At 41.3% G+C, this 18,479-nt stretch overlaps 1 protein-coding gene across 1 annotated transcript; it reads right to left on the bottom strand.

Annotated features, from left to right (window-relative positions):
- Nucleotides 1–14,607: 14,607 nt before the first annotated feature.
- LOC128235672 (mucin-3A-like) lies at nucleotides 14,608–15,072 on the bottom strand. The gene has a single exon (XM_052950476.1). The coding sequence runs from the start codon at nucleotides 15,070–15,072 to the stop codon at nucleotides 14,608–14,610; it is 465 nt and encodes a 154-aa protein (XP_052806436.1).
- Nucleotides 15,073–18,479: the final 3,407 nt, after the last annotated feature.

Here is an 18,479-nt window from a genome sequence, read left to right as displayed (position 1 = left end):
TATTGTAAATGAAATACCAAAATGAAAAAAAAAATGCAGTGAAGTGTCGTATCCACTATACTATGAAGACTTACTTTTACTGGTTGGAATTTTCCAGATGTACACCTAACTCGCTAATATCATGTTATAACATCAACGGCAGATCACGCATAAGGAATGAATTCTACTCAGTAGACATACCTAGTAATCTTTTTTTAATGGAAAAACACGAAATAACTGCTATTAATAAATCATTTGTTAACTATGGGTATCATCAGTTAGTAAGTTTCCATGCATTAATTGAACACATCGATACCAAGTTTATGTCAATTTTCTTTAAATTTTTGCTTTTTCATCATTAACTGAATACAGCCCCTTTAAACTGTACCTTATAATGTCTGTGACTTATCAAATATTTAATAGTAATTGTCTACAACCAAGACTTGTTTTAATTATCCAGGTTTCAAACTGCACTGTGTATGCGGTTGGAAAGGTAATCTTGAAATCTCACTTAGTATAATTTTTACAAATAACATTCACCCTGCAACGTACTCATATTTGGATGATACATAAAGATTTGCACAGTCATTTATGTATACCCGCATTTACTGATACAGGATACCTTTTTCAAATCTTTGATTTAGATTGCAAAGTATAATTTATATAAATAAATATATATTCTTAACTTTATCTGAATACACAAGCTAATGCATCAGTCAATTGTAACCATGCCCCCCCCCCCCCGGTCCCGGAATAGCGGGGACTTTTACTTTCGGTCCAGCCAACCCCAGCTAAAATCCCCGCCCTCCGGAGATATTATGATGGTAAAGTCCCCACCAAATGCCCGCACCCAAGGGACATTAGGTTAAGCCCCATATACACACATTTCGCCGGCTATCCCCGGTATACCCCCGAATGTGGGAGCCGTGGTTACAATTGACTGGTGCATAATATTCCATAGTGATCCAATCTGACAATAGTTAGTTATTCTTAAGCATAAAAAAGCCCGGACAGCATTTGAGAAAGACTGTTGTGAGGTTAAGTCTTCATTACATCACTGTTCCACAACATTGGGTGATAAGGGAACTTTATTGAATATTTTGATTTAAATTTTGTTCCCTAAACGCCACAAATCTGTTTAATTAATACAAATTCAATTCTATCTCCAAAATATTCGGCACTGCATTGTTAAATAAAACTCAAAAGTTACACTTGTAAATTGTTTAACCAAATACCTTTCCCTCAAATATTTCGCAAATTTATATTGATCTATCAACAACAATGCATCATCATGACCATACTGTACCTCTGACTGATTTTTGATTTTCATTCTTGGCTAGAAAACAAAAAGCTAGAGCACAAAGCGTCTTCAGAAAAAGAACTTGTAAAGTATGCACCAGTCAATTGTAACCACGCCCCCCCCCCCCCGGGAATAGCAGGTACAGCCAATCCACGGTAAAATCCCTGCCCTGCGAGAACGAACTGGTGGTAAAATCCCGTGAATAACCCCGCACCCCGGGGATCTAAGGTAAGAGCAATTCCCTGATATATTTTGGAGAAGACAAAACCACCGCAATCACCCGGCAATGCGAGGACACTAGTTCTGGCTTCTATAACTTTTATGTTGATATTTATTTTCTTGATGTTTACAACACGTCCAAAAAGGTAATATATAATGTGTTCGCTGAAGTTCTTTAGCTACGAGGACACCTGAAAGGTAAAACACAGTCCTTTTCCCCTGTATATCCCCGAGGGGGCCGTGGTAACAATTAACTGGTGCATTATAAGAGAGGTAATCAAAATTGAGCATGCAAGATTGTTTTATCAATGGCGATGGTTTATCACAATGTCATGTACTTACACTGAGGGTGGCTCCAAGACTTTTCTATGCACATAGGTAAACAATCATCTTATTCACAGATGCTGTGCACATATTCATACATTTGGCTTCATTTAGAATGAAACTTCATAAATAAGTATGCGCATATTTGATATTTTTTATCTCCATTTTGCAAAATTGAAATCACATGATTTTTTCAAACGAACTTGTATTGCTTGAAAATTTACGTATCAAATTAAAAATGCTACCCATTATAAGATGAAAATAAATCCGTTTGATGGTTGAAATCATTCAATGGCGGCTTTATTGATAAATTTCCTCAATAAAACACTATGAAATTCACATTATCAGCATCCGGAAGTAGTGATAACATACATGTCTGAATCATTCCGTCGCTCTGATCAGAGTAAATTTTGTAGTTGACTGGTACCCTGATTTACTTTTCCTCAAAAATATTAAGTTATACAGGTACGCGGCATATGGTTTTTAGTTAACATTAATCATATTTGAACAATAAATACCAAAAATCATGTTGTATTAAAAAAGTGCTATGTGCCATGCGATGATTAGTTAAAAACCCCACTTTTTATCGAAAAGAAAATATCACGAAAACATGCAAATTATGTCGAAAAAAGAAAAAGGACCGACTACGGAATACCTGGGAGTAAGACCAACATTCTATAAAAAGGATAACAATACTTTTTTAAACCAACTTTCCTGGTTGTTTTCTACTAAGACCGCACGCTTTATTCTCTTTACGTATGAATTCACAAGACATTTCGAATGCGCGACGGGCACCGCGGTTAGCTGATCAATACTGGTTTCTTTTCGGATAAAAGAGAAAGAGGGTACCAGTCTATCAATACAGAGCATTGAACGGAAAAAATTCGATGCGTACTTTTCCAATATGTTCATATTCTTATTGCATATAATCTGACCGTATGCAAGAATATTAACATTAACCCGATTAACTCACTCGCTACGTATGAATTTATTGTGCTTCATTAAAAGAACATACAGTTAGCTTGAATTGTTAGGAGAACTATTTTTATTGGATGTTTTCATTGTAATCAGTTCTGGTACTACTTTGATTATTCAAATTCGCTAACAGCAATCCAATCAAAATACAGCGTATGAATACATTACGTCAGTGAACCCCCAGATGCGGCTTGAGAATGCAGATAGCGTGTTTATGGCTATGAACTAGGCCACAAGTGCCCTAGTCCAAAAATGTATGGCATGTAAGACTCAGGTCCATATCTCAAAGGTCAATATTACCTTGCCTTTTGAACTATGTTAATTTTCACTATATAAGTATAGCAATGGTATTTTACTAGTCTGTAGCATAACCTTGCCATGCACAGTGGGGTTATAGAACAACTTGGCACACATGTTAATAACTATAATATGAACACGTGTGGCGTGCAAGACTCAGGTCCGTACCTCAACGGACAAGGTCACAATGTACTTTTGACTTTATTAATTTCACTACGTAAGTATGGTAATGGGGTATTTGTGTCCTGACTGTGCCTTTTTCTATCATGATCGGATTCTGAAATGACCTGGCACAAATGTTCACCAAAGCATCACGATATATCGCTTTGTACTTTTAGACATGCTCTCTTTGTGAAATGCAGTGATGGAGCCCTCTGATTTGACTCATAACTTTTAAGTAAATAACAGGATTTTAGTCCCCAATTGGTTAAATGTTCACCTGATTAGGTCAACACGCAAAACTCGCACTCCTTCCCAATGTCAATGTCACAGTTCAAGGTTATAGGATTGAAGGACTTTCTAAAAACTAAGGTCCAATGCTACTTATCAAGACGACGTGAAGAACCCAGGCCGCTAACTGGACGTCGCTAGGCCGCTGAACTGCTTGATCGACTTTTTAGAAAATAATTATGTTGATAATCGCTTCAGATTGATAATTTGTGCAAACAAACAATTAATTTATCATTGTTTAAAAAGAAAAAGCATGCATTCATGCTTTGAAATAGGAAACAATTTAATGCCGCTTGGCCGCAAGTCCGCTAACTTCACGCCGCTAGGCCGCTGAACTGCTTGATCGACTTTTTTTGGAAAAAATGGTGATAGTCGCTTAAGATTGATAATTTGTGCATACAAACAGTTAATATTGTTACGACCTAGCCCCGTGGTCCGTCGACGCTATCAACTGTCCCTTTTAGGGTGACCAAGTATTTGAAGTGTTCCCCTCGTGACTGCCCCTCAGGTACTGGTAGCGAAACCTCTCAATGGCAGTTAAATTGTATGTAGTCTAACCATTGCGTGTCAAAAACTAGTTCACCGGGAAGACAACTCAAATCGATGTTTACAAGTTTAATAATCGTTTGAAAACAGTACACCAGCGGAATAAATCATCATTTAAACATCAAAAGAAGAAAAGATACAGTATGCAATCGCTGGGTAGACACAGGAAAACGCTATATATCATCGTGTTGAATTTTAAAAGTCCTTTAAACATTAATTTTCCGCGAATTTCCTATATAATTATTTTTGGATTTTATCAAGGAGACAAATAATAAAAACCGTTTCATTTGTTATCGTTTTCTATTTCCAGTTAAATGTCAAAACCAAATGCCAAAATGGACGAAACGCCCGAGGGCGAATCGTACGGGATGTGCTTCAAGCTATGTCCAAGTTACGTCTCCTCCCGATTCTGGAAAACCCCGCCTTATATACACACATGGTCAATTGACCGAAAATCATGGTCATATGACCCGACCGAAAACGACCCATATATTTGGGTCAAATGACCCAAATATATTGGCTGACAGAAAATCCAAGATGGCGTCGTCATAGATCGTGAACTATTGAAAAAGTAAATAAACAATCTTCTCTACATGAACACGAGGATATTCACGTCTGATTTTCTGTGTCTTTAACCAAGTTTATCAGGTTTGTGAGCAATGAAATCTAAATAAAATAAATGTAGATAGCTTTGTGTAGCATTTGTAATAACTGTTATCCCTGTGGAATGATTGCTCACTCGGCGCTGGCAAAATTCAAACAAGGCTGGCGCGCCTGGAATGTCGGGGCGTTGCTAGTTTCTTGTGTGATTTGCCATTGACCGATAACAACAATAATACATATTATACAAAGAATTAAGGTACGTGCATATTTTTCTAACACAACCGTACATATGCTGGGGCATATCAATACTCCCCTGGCAAATAGGCAAAGCTCCCGCTGCCTACAATTAAACATCAACAAAGCTAAAGGTTAATACCATACTGTAATTGAATTACGCCACGGTAAAGCTTAAACACAAACTTGTTTGCAATTAACGTCGCTTTTATCAATAGTTATTAATTTCACTTTGCACAATATCACTTTTTTGTTAATCACTATCAGTTCGCAAATAATCACTAGTAAAGTGTTCATTATTTGTCTTCATAAGAATCCTGAATTTCGCTTCCGTCGAGATCCGTCAGTAGTTAGAAGCTCCGAGCTGACGGTGGTCCTGGGCCGTGAAAAGGGGTGCGCCGCTCACATCCCCCGTATCCGCACGAAGACCCCATACATAGCCGGTCTCGGCACGGAACTACTGCAGCAATCGCAGTAGTCGTCCGGTATCCTCGTGGTGATCCATGGCAATGGTGCTGCCTTCTCATCCCCTTCGATGACGTCCTCTTCGACCGTTTCATTGTACTTGAAACGGGAATGGCAACCGCTAGCGCGCATCCCGTGCGCTTGCGATGTTCCCCTTGGCGACGGCTCTCCCTTACTAGTAGGTGCGTTCGTGATTGGCGCGATGCCGAAGAAAAACAAGATTGTTGGCGTATTTTATTCTGGTTTGTTTTGGCACACTTTTTCTTTGTGCCCTTTTTACTTAAAGGGGCTCCACCGTTATTTACCGTTTTACATTCAGGCTAATATACCTAGGCCAATATTTCTGTATCGTCGACGATCACGCGCCTAACTAGGTTACAATTTCCGGCCTGAATCAAGGGTACCTCCGCCCCACCGAAAACCAACTTTTGCTTGCTATACAGAATGTCTACCGGTCCCGTTCCATGGCACACCAATACGTCGCGACCAATCCAGGCGTCATCCCCAATGTCCGCAACAACGAAATCATGGTCGAAAACCACAGGGCCTATATCCAGTTGCAACGTGGAAACGCCCTTTACCTCCAAAGGCACACCATCTGCCCCGGTCAGGCAAATGTCCACTTGCCTTAGCTCAGGACGATTCCACTCGTCCAAAGACAAAAATAAACGGCTCGAAATAACCGAACAGGGGGCACCAATGTCCACCACAAACGCCGTCTGTGTTGCGTTTACAGATCCCTGGATGTACCATTTTGGTGCTTGCCCTTTTAACCATGCTGCGCTACATGGTTCTCCTTCCTTAAATCTAGTTGTGTTGTCGATCGTCTCATCCGAGTCATGACCTTTCACGCTTACATGGACCACCCTCCGGTCGCAAGGGCTGGTCCCGGGAAGTTTTAATGTCCCCCTTGACCATCGTGGTATTTTTTTGCCAACCTCGTCATAGATTCCGTCAGTGTCCGTCGAATTCGAATCACTAATGGCGTCTAATCTGCTTAACCCGTTCTGAACCTCTCGGGTTGCAGCGTAGCCGTCATCGCCGCCGACTTCGCTTGGGTACTGGTCGCGGTTGGTCATTGCTTTAGTCCTCCGCTCCTTCCGATCCGGGCACTCCCGTGCGTAGTGACCTTGCCTATGACAGTTGTAACACTCGACCTTCGTCTTGGGGTCTGCGTTCACTCGATCTTCTAAACGCTCAAGTCTGGTTATAAATTCCTTCAGTTGGTCATTTTGCGGCCTATCTGGCATTAGTTCGGTCCCGTTTTCATTTCCCTGCCCCTTGAAACGGATGACCGTATTTTGCCGCTCAGGTCCGTAATGGTCACTATCGTGCTTGTCCCAATGTGGTTCGTACGCCCGCCTTGTTTGAACACTCCCTCTCCCGTCAGCTCTGTCTCGTCCCATGATCTGTATCCAGTTGACAGCAAAGTACACCGCCTCATCGACCGTCCTAGGTTCTTTATTAAATTCAAGTTCGAACCGCATGTCCTCGTCTGTGACCCCGTCCAAGAGCCGCCGCACGAGGTCCTCGTCCCTGGTCTTCCGGTCTCTGAACCCATGTGCCTTGTCATACAGCAACTTGAGGTCCGATGCGTACTCCTCTACCGTCTCCCCCTGTCGTTGCGTCCGTCTGCTGAATATGGCGGCATATGACCGGGGCGTTTCAACGGCCCTGAACCTACTATTAAGCTCAAAAATAAGTTCTTTGCAGTCATTCACGGTGTTAGGCTTTAATTGTGAAAATACGAATTGTGCTGCTGCACCCTCCAGCCTAGGCAGAAGCTGGTCTAGCATATCGTCCTCGGACCAGCGGAAACGTCCGGCTATGGCTTCGAACTGCGACAGCCAGGTGGTCCAGTCTTCTTTACCAGTGAACACCGGCAACTTAACTGGTGGGTAACTCGGAGTGCTTTCGCGAAAATAGGGGGCGCCGCGTGTCCTATCAGGCTGAGCGTATGGCCTTTGGTACATCCGGTCCGTTTCCCAATTACTACCGCCTACTTCCGTGTTCCTGGAGCTGGATATCGCATACCCATCCCATCCCGTTGACCCCGTCGCGTGGTAGCCATATGGCGCCCCGGTCTGGTTACCCGCGTCCCACATGTGGTCAGCATCCCCTTCCGTTCGGCCGGCACCGTTGTACGTCATCCCCCAGCGCACATAAGAGGAGGCATCTGCGTTACAGGCCTGCCCTGAAATATGCTTACCTTCATTGCACTTGTTCCTTGAGTTACTACTGTTATACTCACTTATATTGCTGTTATTTGTACAAGATGTGACCGTCTCTCCCGATCCATCATTACCCTTAGCTATCACTCTTTTGATGGACTGTAACTCCCTAACAACATCCTTTAAGGCCCCCGTGATACCTACCATAACCTCACGTAACGGCCCCTTGTCACGATCAACTGGCGGGTCGTTGGTTGTAGACCCGGCCTCGGACACGGAGTCCAGTGTGGCATACTCGTCGGCGTCGTCCTCTGCCTCTGGCTTATTAAATATAATATCCCCACTATCGACGTCCCTCGGATCAGTCATATCACGAACTCTTGAACTCCTTGGATTAACCCCTGACCCGCCTGGTGCGTGAAGTCCTATGTCACCACCCCCTTCGTCTGGCGTAGTTCGTATCGCTGAATCTGTTATAATAACAGATCCCACCGCTGCCACCAATAAATGTTACGACCTAGCCCCGTGGTCCGTCGACGCTATCAACTGTCCCTTTTAGGGTGACCAAGTATTTGAAGTGTTCCCCTCGTGACTGCCCCTCAGGTACTGGTAGCGAAACCTCTCAATGGCAGTTAAATTGTATGTAGTCTAACCATTGCGTGTCAAAAACTAGTTCACCGGGAAGACAACTCGAATCGATGTTTACAAGTTTAATAAACGTTGGAAAACAGTACACCAGCGGAATAAATCATCATTTAAACATCAAAAGAAGAAAATGTACAGTATGCAATCACTGGGTAGACACAGGAAAACGCTATATCATCGTGTTGAATTTTAAAAGTCCTTTAAACATTAATTTTCCGCGAATTTCCTATATAATTCTTTTTGGATTTTATCAAGGAGACAAATAATAAAAACCGTTTCATTTGTTATCGTTTTCTATTTCCAGTTAAATGTCAAAACCAAATGCCAAAATGGACGAAACGCCCGAGGGCGAATCGTACGGGATGTGCTTCAAGCTATGTCCAAGTTACGTCTCCTCCCGATTCTGGAAAACCCCGCCTTATATACACACATGGTCAAATGACCGAAAATCATGGTCATATGACCCGACCGAAAATGACCCGACCGAAAACGACCCATATATTTGAGTCAAATGACCCAAAAATATTGGAACTATTGAAAAAGTAAATAAACAATCTTCTCTACATGAACACGAGGATATTCACGTCTTATTTTCTGTGTCTTTACCCAAGTTTATCAGGTTTGTGAGCAATGAAATCTGAATAAAATAAATGTAGATAGCTTTGTGTAGCATTTGTTATAACTTTTATCCCTGTGGAATGATTGCTCACTCGGCGGTGGCAAAATTCAAACAAGGCTAGCGCGCCTGGAATGTCGGGGCGTTGCTAGTTTCTTGTGTGATTTGCCATTGACCGATAACAACAATAATACATATTATACAAAGAATTAAGATACGTGCATATTTTTCTAACACAACCGTACATATGCTGGGGCATACCAATATATCATTGTTTTAGTAGAAAACGCATGTTTAAAGGCTTGGAAAAAGAAAACCATTTTAAGCCGCTATGCTTCCAGGCCGCTAACTTCACATACATCTACCTTTTGATATGACATGTTAAAAGAATTAATACACCGTGGTTACAAAATGGGACGCATGGTGTTATGCGATTCAAAATAGTCCGAATTAAAATAACACTTTATTTGCATAAGTTCATAAAATTGCAACGTTAGAGTGAATTAAAAGCAAGCCAAAGGATCTTAAATAAATCTTGTTGAGGAACCGAGGGGAATATATATTTAGTTCATTTATATTATTACGCAGAAAATAAAAATATGTTGACTAAGACCCTGTCTTATTTTGCCTAATACATAGTCAAAACTTCCTCAGACAATATCGGGTTTGGTTTTATTAATTTTACAGTAGCAATAAACTTGCAAGATAAAAGCAATTTTAATAATTATATCCTAGTGCATCTAGATTTTTTAGATACTGTGATGAAACTAGCTCCTTGTATGAAAAAATCGTTAATTTACATTACCTATTCTTAGTTGATGACAGGTACTTATCGGTAACAGTTTGGGGCTACTGAAAATATTTCTCTAGATTCGATTTATTGACTGTGGACCATATTGTAAAAAAGTAAGATCATGCTTGACGCGCCTTCAGCTTTTCAACGCTTTCTGTGACTTCTTTTTTCAAATATTTGGATGTCGATTGAAAAAAAAATCCATTTACGTCTTATTGATCAATTTAAACATATTGAGTTAACTTGCTATACAACAGCACAGTTTGTCTAATTCACCAGTTATGAATTGAAACTATTTGTTTACAATTATTCATAATCAGCGAGTTTGCATCATTTGTTTTAAGGCCACACCAAATTGATATTTCGTTCCGCGGATTTACAGCTCCTATTTTTTTGAAAATGTAAAAAAAAAAATTTTATTTTTTTTTCGACCGCACCTCCATTTTGATCGCCAAGCAGATTTTTTTCAGGTAATAATTTATTAAAAGGCTAAAAATAATCAAGTATAATTTTTCTACGTTAGTTTTGGTGTTTTTGTAAAGGGGAGTTACCGACGCGTAGTGTTTTTATGGTTGCAGGTCAAAACGTCCCCAGGTTAAAACGTCCTACGGTCAAAACGTCTCCATTTTGGTCAAAACGTCCCCACCAAAAGTCAAAACGAGTGAGAGATCAATACGTACAACAATGGAGTGGTATATTGTCTAATCAACCCAAAATGGAATACTATAAAATATTTAAATGCGAATTTAAATACGAAAAATACTTGGATTGTGTTTATAATATTAAATTTAGACCAAAGTTGTCACAATTTCGATTATCTTCACACAATTTGAAAATTGAAAGAGGTAGATTTAATAATGTTATAAGGGCAGAACGTAAACGTAAATTATGTGCACAGAATACTGTTGAGTCATAATTTCACTTTCTACTATGTTGTTCCGCTTATAGTGATATACGAAGAAAACATGGAATAAAATCACACTGGCCTAGCTTACTTAAATTTAAGAATTTATTATCCTGTCAAAATGTTAAGGTTATTAACAATGTTGCTAGATTTATTTCCGATGCAATGAAATTTTGAGAGGAAAAACTCCAAATTGTGGCTGCTTCTTAATTTTACATAATAATAATAATAATAATAGTAATGTCAAAAATATTGATTATAATTATAGTAATTATGAAAATGACAGAAATAACAATAATTAATCGTTTGTATAACTTGTAATTACTTAATATATTGATTATTTCAATTATCAATATATATACATTTTCATATGTATTTTATATCATATTTGTAATATTTGTTCATGTACTCTTGTGCCTTGGCCATATAGATATTTATGCAATGTGTAAATGGCCAAAGGCAAGATGCCGATTTGCCAATAAAAACTTGTTTTCTTGTTTGTAATCAAAGCCTTGTTTTTATCGTTTTAAAATAAACTAGTTTAATAAATTTGATACCAAATAAACACTCATTGGAGATCCTCTATATAGTTGGTAACAAATGTGCCTAAGTATTGTCTATTATACTTATTATTTTCTTTTCCATGTTGTTAAAATTAATAAATAAACTTTAAACTACTAGAATGCCGCTGTCATCTAACTTACATTAAGGCACGTGCCTGCCATTGTGTTTACAAGGCCACTTTTGTTTAGTGTCACTAAAGTGGACACCCATGGCCCTTGTCACACCCTTTTTTCATTGTTCAGGGAAGCCGTTTTTTATTTCATCATCACTAAGAAAAAAATATATTTTTTTATTTAAAGCAAATATGTTTGTTCAAAGAATATTTAATGAGTTGTTCATTTCATGCTGTTAATATTTCCATTAATTAGTGTGATATCCGATCATATCCAGGGCCTTATCATAATCATTATTGTCTTCAACATTATCATCATAGTATTGTTATAATTTGTTTTATTATTATTATATGTCAAAACATGTGTTCTGTAAGCATATTAGAATGCCATCGCATGAATTGTTTAAAAATAATAGAATGACTTCAATTTGAATACCGTTGCAAATATCAAACGGATGTTATGGTATATAAATCTATTAACAGTCTTACACCAAGTTATATAAGAGACATTATAAGATATTTAACAATACAAGATATGGATTACGATCTTCTACCGACAAGACAGCGCTCATATTCGACATAAAACACAATACAAGAAACACTCGTTTGTATGCTACAGTGTGAAAGTTTGGAACTTTTTACCAGAAGGAATACGTAAATCTAACACGGAAAATACATTTAAAGCCTGCTTCAAGAAGTTTTTTTGACAGCATCAATTGCAAAAAGCGTTGTAAGAAATGTATGCATAATTACATGCATATAGTTTATACATTATGTAAGGAGTTAAATAAATGTGTAACTGTCCTACTTACTCAGTTAAACAATTTTAATGAGATTTCTTGTTAACATTTAGGTACAAATTGATGTATTGCTAAGCATTGATGTGTTAAATTAAAATATTATATTCATGTTTCTTTCAATGAATTTTGGGGACGTTCTTGGGGACGTTTTGACTTGCCACTGGGGACGTTTTAACCAAAATGGGGACGTTTTGACCATAGGACGTTTTGACCTGGGGACGTTTTGACTGTAAATCGTTTTTATACTGTATATCGATCGGTTTAGCATGGGTTTCAATAAATTCAATAAAAATGGCGGCTTCCGGTATAAACAATGTGATTCGAAGTTTGGAAATTAAATCTTATTTTTGACAATAAAATGTTTTGAGCATGCTTGAAGTCATTGTTGATCGTCTCATGTACTAAAGGATAATTATTTAAAGCAATCATTATGCAATAAAGCATGTGTATCTAAGACTGGTAGCGATTATGTTGCGTAATTAGTGACTCGTTTTGAATGGAAATCGGACAGGTCAACTTAACTGGAATATGAGTCATTGTTTGATCCAAATTATAGTATCAAGCTCATTTTTGATCAAATTCTGACAAAACAACAGTTTTGAACAAATATCTTTTCACAAATAGCGATATAAACACTGGTCTGGATATACCTCAACATAAGTAAGCCTAAGTTTATCACCTTATATTTTGTTTTTATTTGCAGCATAATCCGGGATTGTAATGCACTTGTCAATTGTAACCACTGCCCCGCCCACCCCTCGCCCTTGTTCCAGGGGTAAACCGGGGACAGCAGAGGCAATGGGCTGTGTTTTTACCTTTCAGGTGGCCCCGCAGTGCCTAGTGAATGTAGTTTTGTCCTCATATTGAAAATAGTCGGGAATGGGCATCACATAGGTATTCAGGGTTGCGGGGCCATTTGGCAGGGATTTTACCAGCAGTGTGTCCCTGCAGGTCGGGTATATTACCCGAGTTTTTAGAGACCGGAAGTCAAAGTCCCCGATATTCCGGACTTTAGGGGGGGGGGGCATATACAATTGGCTGGTGCATAAAAACATCTAAATAACCAAAAAAAGTACTCTGAAAAATACCCTTGTTCTTTTTGTTTTAATAAGCACATGTCATTGCATTTCCTGCGATAATAAAAACAAAATTTAGTCTATGTTATATGGAGTCTGATGGTTGATGATGCCTACATGTAAGTGATCATTTTTTACAAATCCCAAATCAATCCTTAGTTATGTCTAAATACAGTTGCATGTGATGTAAAACTGATTCAGGTAGATTTATATAAGTCGTTTCAAACTTTTTACGAAAAGCAGGGTTATTTATTATTATGAATGATCGTCATATTAAAGTACGTTTTAATTATATAAGAAATTAGATTCATCCATACTGTATAATGTTTGTACTAAACACGGATGAATAAATAGTATGTATTCCGACATTTTCCCAATGTCCATTAGAGGTTCAGTGCAAGATGGCATTAAAATGGGTTTAAGGGCAATTATTTTGAACAATCTTTCTTATTTATATTGAATATAAGGAAAAATATATTTTTCGCTCTTCGCTCGCTTCGGTTTTTATGAAAACTGACAAAAAAAAATATATTTTTTTCGCTCGCTCGCTCCAATTTTTTTTGGCAAAAATCCGAGGAACTAAACATTAATTTGGTGTGGCCTAATGGTGATTTAGATGATGTGTATCAATTTGTTTGTGTCTGTAATATGTATGGCGATCTACCTAGAACTCATTGAAGAAGAAATAAGCTAGTATAATAATATTTGTTGATCTCATGCAAGACACAAAATGTACAGTCCAACTTTATTTGTGTAAGTTTATCTCAGAATCATTTATAAGTCGTCAAAATATTGTCAATTTAATAATATCTTAATCAAAATAAGTTAATTGAATATAACTTCATTCACCATATATATCTTCATATAATATGATAATCTTGCATCATGTCACTCCTCATTGTTTATGTATAATGATTTGTAATAATACCGTGTCCAACTCATGAATATTTCTTGCGGTGTACCCCAGGGAAGTATTCTTTGGCCACTTTTGTTTGAACGCTACATTAATGACAAGAGCCGGTATAAATGAAACATGTGAATTGATTGAATATACAGATGACAGTGCTAAAAAAATTCACATAAAGATCCAAATTTTATCGCAGAAACACTTGGGAAAGAACTTGAAAGTTGTCAGGAATAGCTTGTATGCAATAAGCTTTCATTACACTTGGGTAAAACTAAATGTATTTTTTTTAACAAAACGTCAATTTTCTAAATTCAAATATTCTTTTCTATCGAATGCAATGGCCATACTTTAGTCTCACAATCTTCTGTAAAATACCTTGGAGATGTGTTGGGCAGTGATATTTCTGCTAATTCAATTGTTAACGATATTGTAAGATCAAGTTATTGTACAGACAAAGATCTTTATCAACTTGAATCTTCGCAAAATGCTATGTAATTCGCTTATTCATTGTCATTTTGACTATGCTAGCTCATTCTAGTATATTGTTATTACTGAACAATTGAAAAATAAGCTACAAATTTCTCAAAACACAGTCATTGACTTTATATATGAGTATGAATGTAAATCTCATTTGAAGTAATCAGATTTAAATAAAATCGTGTTGGTCGTCATCGTGTTGGTCGTCATCGTGTGGATCGTCATCGTGAGGTTCTTCATTGTGTGGGTTGTCATCGTAGGGGTCGTCATCGTGTGGGTTGTCATCGTAGGGGTCGTCATCGTGTGGGTTGTCATCGTAGGGGTCGTTATCGTGTGGGTCGTCATCGTGTGGGCTGTCTTCGTGTGGGTCGTCATCGTGTGGGTTGTCATCGTGTGGGTCGTCATCGTGTGGGTTGTCATCTTAGGGGTCGTTATCGTGTGGGTCGTCATCGTGTGGGTCATCATCGTGGTGTACGTCATCGTGTGGGTCGTTATCGTGTTGGTCTTCATCGTGTGGGTCGTCATCGTGTGGGTCGTCGTCGTATGGGTCATCATCGTGTGGGTCATCATCGTGTGGGTCGTTATCGTGTGTGTCATCATCGTGTGGGTCGTCATTGTTCAACGTGTGTGTCGTCATCGTTCAACGTGTGGGTTGTCATCGTGCGGGTCATTATCGTGTGAGTCGTCATCGTGTGGGTCATCATCGTGTGGATTTTCATCGTGTGGTTAGTCATCGTGTGGGTCGTCATTGTGTGGGTCGGCGTCGTGTGGGTCGTCACCGGTTTGGTCGTCACCGTGTGGGTCGTCATCGTGTGGGTTGTCTTCGTGTGGGTCGTTATCGTGTGGGTCGTTATCGTGTGGGTCGTTATCGTGTGGGTCGTCATCGTGTGGGTCGTTATCGTGTGGGTCGTCATTGTGTGGGTCGTCATCGCGTGGGTGCGTCGTGTGGCTAGTCATCGTGTGGGTCGTCATCTTGTGGATCGTCACCGGTTTGGTCGTCATCTTGTGGGTCATCATCGTGTGGGTCGTTATTTTCTGGGTTGTCATTGTGTGTGTTGTCACCGGTTGGGTCGTCATCGTGTGTGTTGTCACCGGTTGGGTCGTTATTGTGTGGGTTGTCACCGGTTGGGTCGTCATTTTGTGAGTTGTCATCGGTATGGTCGTCATCGTGTGGGTCGTTATCGTGTGGGTTATCTTCGTGTGGGTCGTCGTCGTGTGGGTTGTCTTCGTGTGGGGTCGTCATCGTGTGGGTTGTCTTTGTGTGGGGTCGTCATCGTGTGGGTCGTTATCGTGTGTGTCATCATCGTGTGGGTCGTCATTGTTCAACGTGTGGGTCGTCATCGTTTAACGTGTGGGTTGTCATCGTGCGGGTCATTATCGTGTGAGTCGTCATCGTGTGGGTCATCATCGTGTGGATTTTCATCGTGTGGGTCGTCATCGTGTTGATCGTCATCGTGTGGGTCGTCATCGTGTGGGTTGTCATCGTGTGGGTCGTCTTCGTGAGGGTTGTCATCGTGTGGGTTGTCATCATGTGGGTCGTCATCGTGTGTGTCGTTGTCGTGTGGGTCGTCATCGTCCATTTTGTGGGTCGTCATTGTGTGGGTCGTCATCTTGTGGGTCGTCATCGTGTGGTTAGTCATCGTATGGGTCGTCATCGTGTGGGTCGGCGTCGTGTGGCTAGTCATCGTGTGGGTCGTCATCTTGTGGGTCGTCACCGGTTTGGTCGTCAACGTGTGGGTCGTCATCGTGTGGGCTATATTCGTGTGGGTCGTTATCGTGTGGGTCATCATCGTGTGGGTCGTTATCGTGTGGGTCGTCATCGTGTGGGTCATCATCGTGTGGGTCGTTATCGTGTGGGTCGTTACCGTGTGGTTCGTCATCGTGTGGGTCGTTATCGCGTGGGTCGTCTCCGTGAGGGTTGTCATCGTGTTGGTTGTCATCATGTGGGTCGTCATCGTGTGTGTCGTTGTCGTGTGGGTCGTCATCGTTCATTTTGTGGGTCGTCATCGTGTGGGTCGTCATTGTGTGGGTCGTCATCGTGTGGGTCGTCATCGTGTGGTTAGTCATCGTGTGGGTCGTCATTGTGTGGGTCGGCGTCGTGTGGCTAGTCATAGTGTGGGTCGTCATCTTGTGGGTCGTCACCTGTTTGGTCGTCACCGTGTGGGTCGTCATCGTGTGGGTTGTCTTCGTGTGGGTCGTCATCGTTTGGGTCATCATCGTGTGGGTCGTTATCGTGTGGGTCGTTATCGTGTGGGTCGTTATCGTGTGGGTCGTCATCGTGTGGGTCGTTATCGTGTGGGTCGTCATTGTGTGGGTCGTCATCGCGTGGGTGCGTCGTGTGGCTAGTCATCGTGTGGGTCGTCATCTTGTGGATCGTCACCGGTTTGGTCGTCATCTTGTGGGTCATCATCGTGTGGGTCGTTATTTTCTGGGTTGTCATTGTGTGTGTTGTCACCGGTTGGGTCGTCATCGTGTGTGTTGTCACCGGTTGGGTCGTTATTGTGTGGGTTGTCACCGGTTGGGTCGTCATTTTGTGAGTTGTCATCGGTATGGTCGTCATCGTGTGGGTCGTTATCGTGTGGGTTATCTTCGTGTGGGTTGTCGTCGTGTGGGTTGTCTTCGTGTGGAGTCGTCATCGTGTGGGTTGTCTTTGTGTGGGGTCGTCATCGTGTTGGTCGTCATCGTGTGGATCGTCATCTTGTGGGTTGTCACCGGTTGGGTCGTCATCTTGTGGATTGTCACCAGTTGGGTCATCATGGTGTGGGTGGTCATCTTGTGGGTTGTCACCGGTTGGGTCGTCATCGTGTGTGTTGTCAACGGTTTGGTCGTCATCGTGTGTGTTGTCACCGGTTGGGTCGTTATCGTGTGGGTTGTCACCGGTTGGGTCGTCATTTTGTGGGTTGTCATCGGTATGGTCGTCATCGTGTGGGTGGTTATCGTGTGGGTTATCTTCGTTTGGGTCATCATCGTGTGGGTCGTCTTCGTGTGGGGTCGTCATCGTGTGGGTTGTCTTTGTGTGGGGTCGTCATCGTGTTGGTCGTCATAGTGTGGATCGTCATCGTGAGGTTCTTCATTGTGTGGATCGTCATCGTGTGGGTTGTCATCGTAGAGGTAGTTATCGTGTGGGTCGTCATCGTGTGGGCTGTCTTCGTGTGGGTCGTCATCGTGTGGGTTGTCATCGTGTGGGTCGTCATCGTGTGGGTTGTCATCGTAGGGGTCGTTATCGTGTGGGTCGTCATCGTGTGGGTCATCATCGTGGTGTACGTCATCGTGTGGGTCGTTATCGTGTTGGTCTTCATCGTGTGGGTCGTCATCGTGTGGGTTGTCGTCGTATGGGTCATCATCGTGTGGGTCATCATCGTGTGGGTCGCTATCGTGTGTGTCATCATCGTGTGGGTCGTCATCGTTCAATGTGTGGGTCGTCATCGTTCAACGTGTGGGTTGTCATCGTGCGGGTCATTATCGTGTGAGTCGTCATCGTGTGGGTCATCATCGTGTGGATTTTCATCGTGTGGGTCGTCATTGTGTTGATCGTCATCGTGTGTGTCGTCATCGTGTGGGTCGTCATCGTGTGGGTCGTCTTCGTGAGGGTTGTCATCGTGTGGGTTGTCATCATGTGGGTCGTCATCGTGTGTGTCGTTGTCGTGTGGGTCGTCATCGTCCATTTTTTGGGTCGTCATCGTGTGGGTCGTCATCGTGTGGGTCGTCATTGTGTGGGTCGTCATCTTGTGGGTCGTCATCGTGTGGTTATTCATCGTATGGGTCGTCATCGTGTGGGTCGGCGTCGTGTGGCTAGTCATCGTGTGGGTCGTCATCTTGTGGGTCGTCACCGGTTTGGTCGTCACCGTGTGGATCGTCATCGTGTGGGCTATATTCGTGTGGGTCGTCATCGTGTGGGTTATCATCGTGTGGGTCGTTAATGTGTGAGTCGTCATTGTGTGGGTCATCATCGTGTGGGTCGTTATCGTGTGTGTCGTTATCGAGTGGATCGTCATCGTGTGGGTCGTTATCGTGTGGGTCGT

The sequence above is a fragment of the Mya arenaria genome, chromosome 5 (genome assembly GCF_026914265.1).
Source record: "Mya arenaria isolate MELC-2E11 chromosome 5, ASM2691426v1".
In the NCBI taxonomy this organism is placed as follows: domain Eukaryota; kingdom Metazoa; phylum Mollusca; class Bivalvia; order Myida; family Myidae; genus Mya; species Mya arenaria.
Note: the sequence above shows the minus strand (reverse complement) of the source record. Positions and strands in the feature narration are given on the sequence as shown.